The following is an 18,584-nucleotide window of genomic DNA, read 5'->3' on the forward strand; positions in this document are numbered from 1 at the left end:
TCAAAAAAGTTTACGTGGCGGTTTCGGACTTGGCAAGTGTTTTTTATTAACATATATAGAAAAAAAAACGTTAAAATTGAAAATTGTAAATGTCTATGTAAATAGCTCAAAACGATTCAACATTTTTCGTAATTTTTTTATTAATAGATAATTATAAAATAAACAATAAAATAATAAAATCATTGTATGAAAATTTGTTCACTTACTGCAGGTTAAATAAGGTTAAAAAAAATTGACTTCCCCATAAACTTTTTTTTTTAATTTTCTTATGCCTACAAATAGCTTAAAAAGAGAAGCAATATTTTGAAAATTTTATGGAGCATGTAAATTTTTAATAACCTAAACATTCAGTGAAAATGTCATGTATTTACGGTCATTATTTTAGAGTTCCATCAAACACCAAAATCGATTTTGTGTAAAGATACCCTTAATTTATTTTTGTTTTCCTTGACGCTTATGAAAACTATTGGGACCCCTCCCCCTTAATACAAACTAGATTTACTTTCCTTCCAGAAAAGATAGAAGCTGTTGAAGAAAATCGCAGAATTTTTACTGTCCCAAAAGTTAATGACACACAAAATAAAACACACCGATGTAAAATCAATACATTCACAGTTTCACTCAGAATGTAAAACAGGTACCCATGATTTCACAACCATCTATAACGGAAAATTTGATATGGCTATTTAATATTTCGAATATTTATAGACTATAGCATGGTGTGTAAATCCTTGCAAAAGTTTTTGAACATTATTTTAAAGCAACGCAAATTTACTTCTAAAAATCTTTTGAAAACGTATTTGTAACAGAGAATCTATAAGTACCTACTACTGCAGTACCACTTGTGAACTACGAGTACCTTGTGCCTAAAATTATATGCATCACTTATTACACAACGAACCACGAACGCGATGCATAAATAACAGAATTCCATCCTTCACCAAAAACAACTATGAAATTATGATGACTGGTGGATGGGTGGGTATATAATATCAACAGTCCGTCCCAATAAAATCACGAATTCAGCGTGGACACCTGTTGTGGGAGTATGGTTATTGGTTACGGTCGTTACGGAGTTGGGAGAACGGATGACGACCAGTAATCACACTAATCAGTGAATCAGTCTATACTCTACAGTCTACAGTTCTAGCGTTCGAAAGTGTATACTGATACGACATCGTAGGTACAATTTGCTGCGAATGCTGCGATTTTTTTCAGCTTTCCTTTGATAAATCGTATTGTTTTCAAACAGTTCGTTCCTGATTACGACACATATGAAGTACTTGCCATGCACTACTCGGTACTAACCTAACCACAGTCAGTCATTTATCCACACGTAAATACGTAATCTTCGTTGACGTATTGAACAGGATGTCATAAAATTACGCCTGATTTTGAAACACCTGACGGACGTCGGCGATTGACCGAATACATAGTGTTGAACCAAACAGCAAACCCTGAGAAAGGTGAACAATATTCTATTTTTAAATCAGGTCAGAGACCTCTTGTTTTCAACTTACAGTGTCAGTATAGTGATCTGTGTTATACAGACAGGAACCACAGCGAAAGAGTTAAGTAGTTAACCATATTTATCTTAATCGGCAATCAACACTCGATGATAAGTATAGTCAATATTATTTATTATTATATTATAATACATTAATATTTAATGTTGATATGAATGAAATTTCAACGGCGAGTAGTACACCTACACACTACATGATACAAAATAACGACTGCTTGGTGAACATAATATTATATTATTTACTAAAATATTTTAACCTTGGCTAGTGGTATAATTATAAGTCATTACTAGTTTGAGTATATAGATAACAGAAATAATCAAAGTATAATTAATTGATAGTTTGAGAAATATATCAAAATATAAACATAAACAGCTACTATCCCAGAAATTAACAACAACTATAGAACAAACATTTTTTTTTAAACTTTTTTCACAATGTTTTCAAATTGTGTTATTACTAGAAACATTCAGCATAGTTGTAAATTGTTAATTGTTGGTGGAGGTTCTGGAGGATGTACGATGGCAGCTAAGCTCTCAAAATATGAACGTGATGTGATCATACTGGAGCCTAATGATACGCACTACTATCAACCTATGTTCACGTTGATTGGTGGTGGTATGAAAACTATTTCCCAGGCACGTTCTTCTACAAAATCAGTGATTCCAAAAAATGTAAATTGGATCCAAGATAAAGTCAAACATTTTAATCCAAAAGTAAATATAGTAACGACATCAAAAGGAGATACAATTAATTATGATTATATGGTGGTATCTATTGGATTACAATTTAATTTTGACCAAATCATTGGCTTAAGAGAAGCTCTCGATAGAAAAGATAGTGGAGTATGTACAAACTATTCATCTCAATATGTGGAAAAAACATATCAAGTTTTGCAGAATTTCGATAGTGGAAATGCCATATTTACATTTCCTAATACACCAATTAAATGTGCTGGAGCCCCTCAAAAAATTATGTATATTACTGAAGACTATTTAAGAAGAAATGGTAAAAGAAGCAAGGCGAATATTATGTACAAGACATCCACACCTGCAATATTTGGAGTTAAAAAATATGCACAGAAGTTACAGCAAATATGTAATGCACGTAATATTTCTGTTGGCTTAAGACAAAATTTAATAAAAATAGATTCTACTCAGAACAAAGCCACTTTTGAATTTCTTGATGTACCAAATAAAACTGAATCAATAGAATATTCTATGCTTCACGTTACTCCACCAATGGGTCCACCAGACGTTTTAATGAAATCCAGTCTCAGCAACAGTGCTGGGTATTTAGATGTTGACCCTTATACATTACGTCACAATGTTTATGGAAACATATTTGGAATTGGAGATTGTACGAGTTGTCCAACATCAAAAACAGGAGCTGCAGTGGCAGCTCAAAGTATTGTTGTTCTTAAAAACATGATAAATGTGATGAATGGTAAGGACATCAAAGAAAAATATGATGGATACTCATCTTGCCCATTAGTCACTGGATATAGCAAATGCATTCTAGCAGAATTTGATTATAACCTTAAGCCATTAGAAACATTTCCAATAAACCAGGGAAATGAATTGCGCAGCATGTTTTTCATGAAGAAACATGCACTTCCATTTATTTACTGGAATTTAATGCTTAAAGGTTACTGGAACGGCCCAAAAATTATAAGGAAAATTATGCACTTTGGTCTTGATTAAATTAAGTTAAATAATAAAAATACTACTTAAAGTCTAGAGTTATTATCATTATAATAGGTACATATTAAGTGTTAGATTGTATCTATTTTATTTACATAAGAATTATTGTTATTTGATGATGCCAAAAATTTAAAACACTATAATTAATTTTACTAATACCTAATAGTTATTATTTCTTATATTACCTATGCAAAATGTATACCTTATACCTAATACTTTTGTTTTATTATTTATTTGTAGTTTGTATATTTATTGTGTAAATCAATGTCTTAATGTTCTATATTAAATATTGTATTTCAAATAATTTGATTCTAGATATTAAAATAAGAATTGGGTTAGGAGCCCCAAAAACAATTAAAACCTATAAATGGTGATAACACCAGATGTTGAACAAATTGTCTTAGTAGCTGCTGTAGGTATAGTACAACAAGTAAAGTGAGAATTTTTACAAATTTAATGTTTAAGTAATAAAATAAAAATTTTACCTGTGATTTGAGTGTCATTGAAATGTGATTTATGACCAAACTCAGAAGTATCCAGTATTGTATCATTAAAATCTGCTAAATTATTGTTGTCAGTTTCAGATGTTTCATCTATGTAATGTTTTAAGTTTTAATTGTTACTTCAATTGTACTACTATTTTAAATTATGTAATATATATTTACTATTTATGTTGTATAAAATATCTTCTTTATTAGCTTCAATTACAAGTTGAACTAATCCATCAACTTCATCCATTAACACATTATGGTCTTCAAGCAAATGGCACTAAAATTAAAAATCTATAAGCTAATATATTTTAAATCTATTTTTAATCCTATTGATTAAATTCCAAATGTGAAATGAAAATGAATTTCATGTAATATCAGAAGAAGAAAAAAATGTTAAGTTAATAAAAGATTTGTGGTAAGATAAAAGCACAAAAGTTTTCTATCTACACATACATAGTTTTACAACAGATTTTAAAAAAAGGGTATATGTTTAGTATGTGACCTATCGAGCTACTTGTATTTCCAGGTTTAGTATATGAAATACCCGGACGATTATCTATAAAATGTATTCCTTAACATTTTTTTTAAATGACCTAAATTACATTTTTATAATAAAATAATTTTATGACAAATGTAATCCTGTATTTTTTTTTTTTACTAATTAAAAAGTAATAATAAAAAACATGATTTAATGATTTTCAATTTGACTGTGTTCGAGTGTTTTTTTATAAGTAGTATCAAACATAAACTTAAATTACAGACAGTGGAGTTAATAGATAATTTAATTAAATTAATTTTTATTTTGTTTTAATAAGATTAAGATATTCAATTATAACACCAAAAAAATTATTTTAGATAGTAAAAAAAAAAAGAAAAATGCTAAGTTAATACTTACTCGAAGAACATTTACTGAATAAAATATATTATCACATCCAACACATTTTGTTCTCACAAAAGGTTTAAGTGAAGAATGATGGAACTGAAGATTTTTTTCATTGTGTTCCGAAATAAATTTAATGTTCAAAGAAATAAATGGACATAAATCACAATAATAAAATCCTAATCCATTTATAGTCTTAAAGTTAGTGGAAGCCGTTCTTTTTTCTTCTTTACATAATGTTTTTTGATTTTCAGAAAATTCCCGAAAGAATGTTGACATTTGACTATTACCCAAGTCTAGTAGATCATCATTGTTTGAATTTTGAACATCAAAATCAGTAGACAAGTCAGATAAATTGTTCATCAAATGTTGTTGAGGATTAGCCGTAATAATCGTTTTAGATATTAGCTTCTCGTCAGGTATTACTCTTACACGTTGGGCAACTAACCGATCTCTATCCACAAGCCTTAAGGTTTGATTAGATGGCTGTAGTCCGATTGATGACAACATATTGGAATTGGTTGTCAATAAAAAAAAGAATAATGTTAAATGCTAATGTTTTTAATAGTGAAAATAAACTGCATTTAACATTTATAGTTAAATAATAAACTCAATATAATTTAAATACTGAAATCAAACATTTTTAAAACGAAATACACTATTACAATGAAAATTTTTCCAATAAGTATTTAATGAGACGTGAGTAACAAATTATAACTAAGATTAACATGTCAATTTATTTTAGACGATAATAATAAAATAAATAATTTTTTAATTCTTATTCCTTATACAGTAATACAAGAAAATAAATGTTTCTTATTTCTTATAGCACTTCGTAATCACGGGCCACTGATAAATACAAATTCCGTTCATCATTGGTGAAGGCAGCGGTGATGATAATGATAAGAATAAAATTGTTGGCCTTATCTATTAAAATAAAAATAAATAGTCGAAAGTTTTGATAACTCAGAAAGTTAGAAATCAAAAACATAAATCTTAAATCTTAATATTATATATCAATTGTTTCTATTACAAAACTCTAAAGTTGATGTCAGATGTATTGATAATCATTAACTAACCACTGGGTATTAAGTACAATTATTAATAATTACTGAAATACTAATTTAATAATATTAAAATAAATTACACTAACATTCATTGTGATAAAACCTAAAATGACCTTTACTGCTCTAATGGCCAGAAATATTCAAAAATGTTTCAAATATATAATGGTTCCACAGAATATCAGACAAATGTCATCAAAACTTGCCGAAGCAGACTTAAAAGTAACTGATGATTGTGTAAAACGCCTTGAAGCTATTTGTGACAAAGATGAATTCCTCCGTCTAAGTGTTGAAAGTGGTGGCTGTTCTGGATATCAATACAAGTTTGAATTAGATACAAATATTGAAAAAGATGATTGTGTATTAGAAAAGCAAGGTATTCGGATAGTGGTGGATACAACTTCCTTAAATTATATCAAAGGATCAACGATTGATTATGAACAACAGTTAATCAGAGCTGCTTTTAGATTAATAAAGAATCCAAAAGCAGAAGATGGATGTTCTTGTGGAGCGTCATTTGCAATAAAAATTGACTGAATATATTTTAGTTACTTGTGTATTTAGTGTAAATAATATAATATTATATGTTATACCTTATTGTTGAATTTTGTTATGTGTTTTTAATATTAAAAAATAGTATTTTTTAAATGCATACATCACCATTTTGTTTTACCTTAGTGATTAAACTATTAATACTAAGATTAATAATTATGAACTTCATTATATTTATGATATAAATATATCATTCAACATATTATACCTTTTAATACTTCATTTTCTTTTCATAATATTTTTCCAAATAATTCTAAAATGCACTCCTGGGTCTTGTCAAATACTGTAATACCAGTGTCCAGTGCTATATTTGGGGGTACCTATATGTGTATGGTACTCACTTCTCTAGTTGTTTTTTTTCAATATAAATATACTCTAAAATATGAAGTGTGACAATCTGTTATAATATAGTCATATGGTTTTTACGGTCAATAAAAAGTATATGGAAAATACTTTAAATTATCATAAACTCATTTATGACCAAAGTTATTTTAGTGTTAATACTATAAACACCATTTTAGAATTATTTGGTTTAAGTTAAATATTTTATACTTCTGAAATGTTATATAATATTTAGAAAAAGTCAAGTTAAGATATTATAATCTTATTTGGTTACCAACAATATTTTATAAGCTTATTACTTTTCATGGGTATATTACTGAATACTGGGTATCATTAATAATGATTAATCATAATTAATACGACGATTTAAAATATACCTATTTATTTAGGTATATCTTAGATCATGATAAATACTTATCTGTATGGGTTAAAAATTTAGGATTTCAATTTACAAAACTAGAAAGTGGAATCTATGTGTGGCTTCTTTCCTTTCACATTTTACATTGGGTTTTCATTATTTGTTTGGGAAAAAATAATACAATAAATATCCACATCATAAAAAGTATTAAGTAAGTACCTACTTACATAGAACACTGAACAATCTATGTCATTTGTATCTGAATCTGAAAGTCATAATAAGGCCTTAACTACTAAAGGGAGCAAGAAAACAAAAATTTCAAGCGACATAAAAAAAGTTTTATTCTAACTTTATGATAAGATTTTTAGTTCTTTACCATTGAGTCATTAGTCATTACTCATTCGTCATCTACCTCCGTTAAAATTGGATTATGCCAACGAACATTTTTAGCAATACTGAATACTTCACTGGTAAAACTTTATTTTTATATGAATGGGTATCTACTGTAACAACTATTTTTAGATGCCTAGCTAGATAAAAATTATTTAGGTATAGTAATTATGTCACAAGTTAAAAGTTAATTAATTTCTATATAATTACTATGGTTCTAAAATTAAAATTAACTGGATGGAGGATTGGAGGCTAACTTAAATGCCTACCAATATATTTTTTGATTTATTAAAACATGTCAATCCATTCATAACGGCTAACTTCAATAGGTACTTATATGATACATTTTTTTTATCTATATCTGTGTTATAGTAAATAGTATTCAGTAGTAAATTTCAAATTTGTTCAAAGGTTAATGTACTATGTTGAGAATTTAATTAATTTAGGCACTCTGGGGCCTAGGCACTGAGCCTAGAACATATTCACAAATAGTACATAAGATAAACGTTGTATAATATTTGTATATCATAAAACTATTATTAAATATCTAAGCTGCACAGCACAATTAAAGATACGCTTCAGACCGGCATGTCAAACACGTGGCCCGCGGGTCTCATTTTTTAAGGCTCGTGGTTGATACAAATGTAATGAAAAATTAATTGAAAAAAAAATTACACAACTTCCATTTCGTGTCACATCTATGTTAGCGATAAGTACACATATAATATTCGTTATGTTACTTTTCTGTTTTATTTTAGCTGATAAACTGTAATTAAATTGGCATTGTAGTATTGTAAGTAGGTAATGAATACAATTAATAATGTGTGCAAAATGTTGATTTTCGATAAATCTGTATGTGCGCATTGTTACTCGTTCAATATATTTAGCCCAGACAATACTTTGAGTTTGACAAGCCAGACTTAAGGTATCTTAAATCATAATATTGTTCTATGCTTAAATTGTCCTCCACCGTCCGAAAAGTGCGGGAATTTTTTTACAGTGTAATCTTTATTCAATATTCCAACTTTTGGTACTTTTAAAGTCAACACTGTTAGATAAACACTAGCATTCCTTGGGTTTTAGTTGATACATTTATTTTTGGAATTAAATAAATATTAAATTATTATAAAATAATATGCCTCTTTGACGCTTAATTCTTATCCAGTAATCAGTATTCCAGTTATCCATAAGTTGCCTAGTGGCTAATAAAATAATTTGCGTTCTTATTTCTTGCCTGTAATTTATAATTGCAAAATTGACATTGTTCCATTTTTACCGAACAGTAATATAAAATCATTTAACTGTTCTTTCTTGTTTATAAGACTATACAATTATAATAGTACGATATTTAATATTTGATTGCACTGTAACAAAAACACTACGATAAATATTTTGGTAAGTTTAATAAATAATATATTTTTTTAATAATTGCACTAAACCATATTAATTAATTTAGGTATATGTGCAGTGATTTCATTTTTATAGTTCAAATAATATTGCGGTGTTTACTTCGTGAAGGTTTAAAATTGTTTTAATATTATCGAACATGATATTATTATCGGCTTAAGCAGGCCCACCCATAAAATGTTGGGTCCCTGTACTGAATGTTTTTGCGAGCCCTGTACAAGACTTCCAATAAAATACAACACTTTACAAGCGATACAAGTAACCCATACACGATTTTTGCTTAATACATTATAATATAAATTTATTTCATTAAATATTATTTACAATAAGATCAGTACTCCCGTAAAAATTCAAAAATTCAAAATAATTTCATTTCAATGAGCCAATAAAATAGCCAGGCCCTTGTACTCCAAGTTCAACAGCCCATCCTCCTGGGCTTAAGCAAAATTAAATATTAAGAATATAAAAATGTATTACATTAAAACAATTTTATAATACACAATTACCAATTCTATGAATTTTGATTTATTTTTATTAAGTTATGCACATAGTTTGGGCAAAATTCAAATGTACCCACTGAGATTAAAAAACAAGTATCTATTGTAAAATTATTTCATAAGCAAAATAGCTCCTTAGGCAAAAAGCCTTCTTTTCTCTTGATTTTATTATAGTTAAATATAATTTTAAAAAAACACTTATCCATGCAATAATTTAGTTGATATTACTTTCAGGTAACAATTCCTGAGTATAAAGTGTTAAATAATTGTTTTTGGCATGGATTTAATTTTTTTCCGCTTGTTTATGTAAGGCACTGAATCTAATAGGTAGGTATTAGAAAAAAAATGTTCTATTGTATTCAAACATTTATAAACCAATTCCAGTATAATAATCATCTAGAAAAGAATTATTTATATTTTAGAAAAGAAATTGTAATTTACCGCAGTTGCTAAAAATATATAAATAATAATTTGTTAAAATATTTAGTAAATATTATTGTATACCTACTACTAAATTTTATATTTTTTATATGAATTTCAGTTACCGAACACAAACTAATTTGTAATTGTTGATGAATAAATGTATGAAATACAATTAAACATTGAGCATTAATATCAACAACAAACATATGCAAAAGTAAAATACAGTTATATTCAAAAGAATATCGACCATGGATGAATTGTGTGATAAAATGTCAGTCATCAGTGTTACACCCTGTAATCTTGTAACAAATTATGAAAAACTAGAATTATTATCAGAATCAGAACCTGAAAAAGTATTTGCATTCCTAATTAATAACAATAATTTCAAATATACGTTGAATAAATGTGTAGATATTACAGTTCTCATACATTTGATGAATATATTTTCAAAAGTAAAATTATTACAATTAACCCAAATAAAATCTACAGCTTTAGATATGATATATAATTCAAAATATTTGGAACACTTAAATAACTCTCTTATTGATGTTACTAAACTTGAAGATTTACTTAGTGAGATTAAACTACAAGAATTCTTTATTAACTGTAACACTATATTAGAAATAATTGCAAATCCCAAATCTAAAGAACTATTGAATGAAATAATACAATTTATTCAACCCATATTACTTGAATCAAGCTCAACGGATATTCAAGCATTAGTGTTGATAAATGATGACACAGAGACTGAAAAAAAGTTAAAAAATGCTGTGCATTATGATGTTAAAAGATGGCCCCAATGTTATAACTCTCTTTCTATTTATCCTGCAATCACAGATATTACTGCAAAAAGAGTAATTTTGAGTCCAAATATAATGAAAGGGAGTTATGATAATATAGAACATTACATTGACGTACAGTTTCGTTTGCTTCGTGAAGATATTTTAGCTCCTATGCGAGAAGGTATTCAATACTATAAAATAATGAATGAACTTAACCAAAAATCTGTTACAAATATGCCAAATATGCGTATTTATTTTGAGGCAAAGATTACAAAAAAATATTATAAAGAAAAAGAATCCTTTTTAGTACATTTTTTCACCAAAGAAGATTGCTCAATTAATTCAAAAAAATTTATGTTTGAATCCCTTTTGGTATTTAGTGATGATAATTTTAATTCAATGTTCTTTGCTACAGTTATAAAAATGAAACGGCAAAATGAAATATCAACAATAAAAAAATTAGTAATTCAGCCTTTGGGTAATAAGTCATTAATTAAATTGAAATCTTCTTACACTATGGCTGAATCTGATGCATATTTTTTACCTTACATGTATAGTATGGATGTTTTGAAGACATTTAACCATTATAATTTCCCCATGAAATCATATATTGTGTATGGAAAAACTAAATCTAAGGTTCCTGCATACTTAAAATATAATTCAAAACTATACAATATTAATGGTTTACAGTTTGATATTTTAAATGATAAATTTTGGCCAGATAACAAGGTTCTAGGACTTGACTGTGCTCAAAGAACAGCATTTAAAGCGGCATTAACTGAAGAATTTACTGTAATTCAAGGACCTCCTGGTACTGGAAAAACATATATTGGTCTTAGAATAGCCAAAAGTATTATAGAGAATATGTATGAAACAAATATACTTAAAAAACCGATTGTAGTTGTTTGTTATACAAATCATGCTTTAGATCAATTTCTTGAAGGCTTAATTAATATTACTAAAAAAATTACAAGAATTGGTGGTGGATGTAAATCTGTTGTTCTAAAATCTCATGTATTAGGAAATAGCAGTCCTAAATCACAACTACATATTTTGAGTAATTCATATGTAGTTGGGCTCACTACTACTGGAGCTGCAATGAGACATTCTCTGTTAATGGACTTAAAACCCCCTATAGGTTAGTTAAGATTTATATTTGTAGTTGGTAAATTGATATCAAAGTGCACTATTATTTTTTATAGTTTGTAATTATTTATTTTAATGAAAATATAATACTTCCAACAGCAATTTAAGTATGTTAAATATTAAAGATACTTAAAACTTACGTTAAATGATTTTTTTTTTAATTAAATAGTTCACATATATTTATTTATTTATTTTAATTAAGTACCGGCTTGGCCCAAAGTACAGTATTTACAAACAGTATAAGTTCAGTTTAAGTGAGACAGAACTAGTTTACCAGATTACAACAAAAATGTTGGTTGGGTGTTGGCTAGACGCATTAGTTGGTCAATTGGATTATTTTGACTGTAATTAGTAGTTTTTAGGATTAAAAATGAAGTACTTAAATTAATAGTGTACTTTTAATACTAAATTAAATACTAGATAATTTTTTAGTTGATTATTTTTTTTTATTTGTTTTACATAATATTTTAAAACTTGTAGTTATTGTGGAAGAAGCTGCTGAAGTCTTAGAGTCACACGTAGTTGCGTCCCTAACTGAATCTTGTAAACATTTAATTTTAATTGGTAAGTATTATACTTGCATACTAAATTTAAATTTAATTTTCAAATATTTTTTTTAATAGATTAAAAAAATATTTAACCGTAATTTAATTGTTTGTGTATTTATTACATTCTTTAAACTTCAATAAATTATTAAAAAGTTGGGATCGACAGAATTTAAATTATTTTCTTATGGTGGCAACTTAATTACCTATATATGTTAATTTTTTAAACAAAAAAAAAATATGTAAGTGGACAACTGTTTTAAAAATATTTTTTTTACTTATTTTTAAATATCACTTTATACATTTCGGCGATAGGTATATTCTACTTTAAATTTATCAAACAATAAAACAGTATTCAATAATCTCTTATCATCTTGTTTTTTTAATGAAATTTTAGTATTTTATGATGGATTATTTATTAAAATATAATTGTATGATTTATAGGTGATCATCAACAATTACGTCCAAGAAATGCATCTTATACACTTGCAAAACGGTTTAATTTTGATGTTTCATTATTTGAACGTATGGTAAAAAATGGATTTCCCTGTTATACCTTAGCCACACAACATCGAATGAGGCCTGAAATATCTGCTTTAATGAAACCTATTTATCCTTTCTTAATGGATCATGAATCAGTTAAACATAGAAGTGATATTGGTGGTGTTGCTAAGAATATATATTTTATTCATCATAAAGTAAATGAAGAGAAAGTAAGTAATATTTTAGACTATTTGGTAATAACTGATAATTTACTATTTATTTATACTATACTCTGTCTCAAAGTAGAATATTCCGGTTTTAGGCAGTAGACACTTTTTTCTCTTCTAACGGTCACTACATATGTCGTTATGTGGGAGATATGGACCACCAGATTGAAATAGGTCGTTGCCAGGTGTACTCTACTTCGAGACAGAGTTAAGGTATTAATAATAATATAAATCTTAAGTGTTTTCATTTTAAACCTTACTAACTAATCTATTGTAAGAAATCTCCAAAAACATTAGGTTTAATCAAACGTCACTCTTCTGAGTTTACAGATTCTAGATTTTTTGAAGCCCTTTATTTTGCTCTAGTTAGATCTATTTTGGAATATGGTTCCATCATCCAGAGCCCATACATTAACTTAAAGAGTAAATCAATCAAAAGCGTCCAAAATCATTTCCTTAAACACTTGGCTAATAAACTTCATTTTCCACTGGAACCGAATTTCAAACCTATTGGCTATTCCCACACATTTGGACTCGCCCACATTGGCTTCCAGATGTGAAGTCGCAGATATATCTCTTGTACATATCCTTATTAATGGCCATATAAATTCTTCTGACTCATCAAAACATATCCAATTTAATGTCCTTCTACATCATCCCAGATATTCCATGCTTTGTTACCTGTTTTCTTAATACTAATTTTATACTAAAACTTTACCCTCGTGTAGAGCAATGTCATTACCCAACAAATACCCTGACAATGATTTCTTTTCAGATATATTGCACTAAATAATTGTACCTCCCATTAAGTACTGAAGTTTTTGTCAATAATATTCTAGGTCCTTACTGCAGTGGTCGCCACTTATTGGACATACTTTAATACCAAGCCGTTTGAGACCATTAACTAAATGAGTCAATAGGAAGAATACCCCAAAAATTCTTTTTTCAAAAATTATAAATATTTATTGAGATCTCAGCTTAGAAATATATGAAAAAGATATGTATGTGTGTGTGTGTATGTACTATATTGTATATTATGTAATAACATAGGTTATACCTAATCCATGTATTAACCAATTTATACCAATCAGGTATCTGATAAATATATTGTGTAGACAGAAATATGTAATAAAATGTATAATAATATAATGTGAGTATTTAATAGAAAAAATATGTATTTAATTGTTTATTGTAATTACCAAGGTAACAAATTAATTGTTGATAGAAATCCATCCAGGGTTGATTGGATTTTCCCTTCTTCTTTATTTATCTAATTTTCAAATTACCCAATTTACTGGCGTAGTGAGATTAATTGACACATTTTTGGCTGTCTGTTAATATACGTGCTATACCTGTTTTAAATCCAATAAGCGGCGACCTCTGTATATTATATTATTATCCATTTTATACTAATTCAAACGTTGTTATGTTGTGTGTACTTATTGTAAATTTAAGCTCATACCACAGACCTTATACTTATAGTTATATTCCAATTAATAAATTAATATTATTATTAGTTAATTAAGTATTATATATTTTTATATTATATGTGTGTATTTCACTAGGAAATTGGTTCTAACAGCCACAAAAATATTCACGAAGTAAAATTTTTTATGGAATTTGCCAGATATCTAATAAGTCAAGGCTATCAACAAAATCAAATTACTATACTAGTTACCTATCGAGATCAATTAATAGAATTTCAAAAGGTAATTCAAATAATATAGAGAAGTTTTTTTAAATGTATTCTTATGTTGTAACTTGTTTACAAATTGAGTTATTTTCATAATTAATACCTAAAACATGAATTGTTATATATTATTAATAAAAATAAGACTATAGGTACTATGTAATATGTCAAATAAATTTAAAAATGTCTTTGGTTAATTGATAAGTGGGACAAAACATTTAGAAACTACTTCATTTTGTCATAACCCTAATATTTTTCCTATGATTTTACATTTTTACCAAAACAATGGAGTAACTTATTATTATACTATCTACTATCAAATTTTTGGTAAACACTTCAATGTTATAGATTTCCTAAAATATCTAATTGATCGATTAAAAATAATATTTATAGGTTTACATATACTTAATATAATTCACTTGTATTAATGTTATAATATGTTATTTTAATTAATTTTTTTATAATTGATGGCTTAGATTCAAGAAACAAGTTTTTTCTTAGAAGATTTTAGAATTGAATGTGTTGATGGCTACCAAGGCGAAGAAAATGATATTATTTTATTGTCTTTAGTGCGCAGTAACATTGACAATAAAATTGGGTTTTTACACATTCAGAATCGCATTTGTGTTGCCTTATCTAGAGCTAGGAATGGATTATACATCATGGGAAATATGGATAATCTTATACATTCAACGATATGGAAAAAAATCAGCCAAATACTAGTTGATCAACAAGCTCTTGGTAAGAGATAAAACTTACATTAAATATATGCATTTTTATATTTTGAATAATACAACAAAATTAATTTTTAGGCAATAAATTGACTTTATATTGTCAAATTCATAAGGATTGGGTTAACACAGTCTGTGATAGTAGTGATTTTTCTAAAGTTCGGTGTTCAAAAATTTGCAACATTATTATGGATTGTGGTCATCAATGTCCACATTTTTGTCATTATTGTGATCAATCTCATAAAACCTTATATTGTTGTAAAAAGGATTTTACTAAGTAATTTAAAATTGGATAAGAAAACATTTAATATTATTAACTATTTATTAATCTTCTAGGATATTACCTTGTGGTTTCAAAATCAAAATACAATGCTGGATGAGATTTTTGACTTTTGAATGTCCTAAAAAGGTACACTATTTCATTTTTTAAATAAATACAAATAACAAATCTTAAAAATAAACTATTTTGTGTATAATTATTTATATTATTATTCTGTATAGTATGATGATTAATAGACAGTTTTTTCCTGAAACATGTTAATATAGTATTTGAGACTTAGATTGTGCAGTAGGCTGTGTCTTATCACATTAGTGCATTTTTTATTTATTTGTATTAACAAAACTATAATTTCATGTTATGGTCTAAAGTAATCGGTGATTAATATACAACCATAAAATCACAATTTTACAACATTTTCGATCACTATGTATTATATTATATAATATTAGACACTTGTCAATAAAAAACAAATTAATACCATTGACATTATTCAACAAAAAATATGCCAAAATCAGATATTGTACAAAAAATTGAGAGTAAATGCAATTATTTTTTCATAATATACTATAACCCACCTGGTGGTACCGTGCGTGCCAAAGATTTATTTTCTTTATAAATATATTTGTAAAAAAAATGTATGCGCCATATTTGTACTAATAATGAGTAATAATATAATATTATAATATGTAACCAATAACAACCCTATAAATAAACATAAATTATATTTTTTTGTGAGCTAAAAAAATATTCAAGTATGAATTACCCTTTAGTTACATGTAAGGGTTGAAAAAATAAGTTATAAACAGTGAACATGCTCCAAGTCTCAAGAAATCTATTAATAATTTTCATTGACCACAGTCCACTGTTTCATAAGTATTGATTTCAGACAGAAAATTGTTAATATTATATATTATATAGTTTATTAATTAGTTGGAAAGTCAGTAGTTTTTTTATTTAAACAATAATGCAGATATTCTAGTGCAGTTAATATACTATGTGACTACTAGCCTCGCCTTTATCATCCTTTTACCATAGTCAAAAAACAGTTTACATCTTTTTTTGATATTTTAAAAAAAAAACTTGAAAATTCAAAAATTGTCATTTTGGATTGTAATTTATTTATAACATGAGAAAAAACAATTGTAAATAAATTGGGTAAATTTTAAATGAATAAAAGCAACTTATATTTCCCGAAATATAGCATAACGTCATTATACAATTGTATGGTTTTCTTCTTCATTTTTTACACTTTAATAATTTAAGCTAATCCAATATTTATAAACTATAAAAAATCACAGTAATTGATATTTTGTGTAATATTTTGTACTTGGGTTTTTATATTATTCAATATATACACAATGAACTGCCTGCTATGCTTATAATAATCATAATAATCATAATACTCTTGACAAATTGTACAAGGGAAGAATGTGAATTCAATGGTAAAATGAATAGAGTAAGATATTTTAAATTGTCTCAAACATTTTTTTATTTAAATAGTTTAATAGAAAATTCTAAAACTAAATAAATAACATGTTCAATATCAATTAATAACCTTTTAAACTATTACCATTAATTATTGGATTTATTAATTTAATATAAGTTGTTATTTTTATTTTACAGGTACCTGTCTACATTATGAATAACTAAAAACCTTAAATTATCTTGTACCAATTGTGTTTAAATAATAGTATACATCATAGACACATCACAGACATATTAGAGATATTATATTGAAACTGTTTACCCTGGGATCTGTTGTTAATTTATGAAATAAAAAGTATCTAATAGCAATTATATCCAGTTATTTATAATTTGATCGTAAAACTATATATTTTTTTTTTAGTTAAATTATTTGATATTGTTCATAATTATGATATGTTAAAAATGTTTTTGAATATTTTTTTTTTTAAATGAGTTAAAAATTATTTATATTCAAAATTGTCTTAAGTTATTAAAATTTGAATTATTAATCTAAAACCATTCTACCTAAAAATATATATTAAAATGGTGGTTGTAAAACATTTTAGTCTTGTAAAGTATTTGAGTAAAATATTTAAATTTCCAAATTGGATTGGATTTGGTTATACATTTTACAGTGATTTGTTTGATGTTTATTTTTTTGAATTCTTACAGATTCATTTTAAGTCATTAAAAGACATCATTTTTAGAAAATATTGTATTTTTTATCGTTTTCATCATATCTTAATGTTAATAATTTAATGAAGGCCAACATTTTTTTTTAATATCATGTTTAGACAATATATTTGAAATATTTCAATGTATAAAAAAGTAGGTTAGTGGATATCGTTCTGCTGTATGTATATTAAGTGTCTAGACTCTAAAAGGTCACTTTCATGGATGGTATTAAATTTGAATTCAATGATTTCACATAGTTGTATCCTAAAAATGGTTCTGAGCGGAGATTGTATGTCAGTCTAGGATATTTCATATTGTTATTACTCATTATTAGTACGGTAGCCGGTAAGTTGAATTAATGGTATTCATTATATTATTCTTAAATTATCAGTGATGCTGGGAAAATATACATATACTTTTGTAAAATTGGGCTATTTTGAAACCTAATTACAACAAAATGACAAAAAACCTAAGTAGGCAGTAAGTACCTACTTGAACATTTCACATAATATTAAATTTTGTCATAAGTTGTTACTTGCTATTATCACAGAATAAATATAATCATATCCATTTAAAAATATTAAAGATACATTGGCACAATTGTTGTCAATAATCATTTTTTAAAATTGTGCAGTTATTTTGTTAAAAATGCATGAAAAGTTCAATTTTTATCAAGACCTAAAAATTTAATTCAAAGTTCCTCATAAGTAGTTCATACAACCTACCTTGTGTCACAAAAAAAATTACCTAACATAAAAACTTGATTTTTTTTATTAAGTTAAAATTCGGATGAAATTATGTTATTAGTAGTACTTATAGCATTCACTTATTCTTATGGTTTGATATGAAGCCTAGCAGAGGGTTATGGAAGTGTATGTCATGTTACACACGTTCAATTCTGAAGTTTGAAAGTGCTGACACAATGTACGTC

The 18,584-nt window shown here is 26.7% G+C and overlaps 4 protein-coding genes and 1 long non-coding RNA gene across 6 annotated transcripts; 3 read left to right on the plus strand and 2 right to left on the minus strand.

Moving 5' to 3' along the window:
• Window positions 1-1,306: 1,306 nt before the first annotated feature.
• Window positions 1,307-1,636, minus strand: LOC111027456. The gene is made up of 2 exons (XR_002603781.1): window positions 1,521-1,636; window positions 1,307-1,457 (listed from the first exon to the last, which is right to left on the minus strand). It is a non-coding gene; the product is annotated as an uncharacterized LOC111027456 (long non-coding RNA).
• Window positions 1,637-1,931: 295 nt separating this feature from the next.
• Window positions 1,932-3,269, plus strand: LOC111027455 (sulfide:quinone oxidoreductase, mitochondrial-like). The gene has a single exon (XM_022305838.1). The coding sequence runs from the start codon at window positions 1,961-1,963 to the stop codon at window positions 3,224-3,226; it is 1,266 nt and encodes a 421-aa protein (XP_022161530.1). The 5' UTR covers window positions 1,932-1,960; the 3' UTR covers window positions 3,227-3,269.
• Window positions 3,270-3,486: 217 nt separating this feature from the next.
• On the minus strand, window positions 3,487-5,392 carry LOC111027457. The gene is made up of 3 exons (XM_022305839.1): window positions 4,613-5,392; window positions 3,892-3,994; window positions 3,487-3,819 (listed from the first exon to the last, which is right to left on the minus strand). Exons 1-3 carry the CDS (start codon window positions 5,105-5,107, stop codon window positions 3,680-3,682), a joined length of 738 nt encoding a protein of 245 aa, XP_022161531.1. The 5' UTR covers window positions 5,108-5,392; the 3' UTR covers window positions 3,487-3,679.
• A 166-nt stretch (window positions 5,393-5,558) lies between these two features.
• LOC111027459 (iron-sulfur cluster assembly 2 homolog, mitochondrial) lies at window positions 5,559-6,385 on the plus strand. The gene has a single exon (XM_022305841.1). The coding sequence runs from the start codon at window positions 5,773-5,775 to the stop codon at window positions 6,196-6,198; it is 426 nt and encodes a 141-aa protein (XP_022161533.1). The 5' UTR covers window positions 5,559-5,772; the 3' UTR covers window positions 6,199-6,385.
• A 2,024-nt stretch (window positions 6,386-8,409) lies between these two features.
• LOC111027484 (NFX1-type zinc finger-containing protein 1-like) lies at window positions 8,410-17,202 on the plus strand. 2 transcript variants are annotated; one of them, XM_022305873.1, is made up of 10 exons: window positions 8,410-8,698; window positions 8,760-8,968; window positions 9,749-11,550; window positions 12,039-12,122; window positions 12,548-12,816; window positions 14,379-14,522; window positions 14,980-15,244; window positions 15,316-15,511; window positions 15,571-15,643; window positions 17,138-17,202. In XM_022305873.1, exons 3-10 carry the CDS (start codon window positions 9,879-9,881, stop codon window positions 17,162-17,164), a joined length of 2,730 nt encoding a protein of 909 aa, XP_022161565.1. In that variant the 5' UTR covers window positions 8,410-8,698; window positions 8,760-8,968; window positions 9,749-9,878; the 3' UTR covers window positions 17,165-17,202. The 2 variants fall into 2 exon arrangements, with proteins under 2 accessions (XP_022161565.1, XP_022161566.1); XM_022305874.1 differs by lacking the exon at window positions 8,760-8,968.
• Window positions 17,203-18,584: the final 1,382 nt, after the last annotated feature.

Source organism: Myzus persicae, unplaced genomic scaffold, assembly GCF_001856785.1.
Source record: "Myzus persicae strain clone G006 unplaced genomic scaffold, MPER_G0061.0, whole genome shotgun sequence".
Lineage (NCBI taxonomy): Eukaryota > Metazoa > Arthropoda > Insecta > Hemiptera > Aphididae > Myzus > Myzus persicae.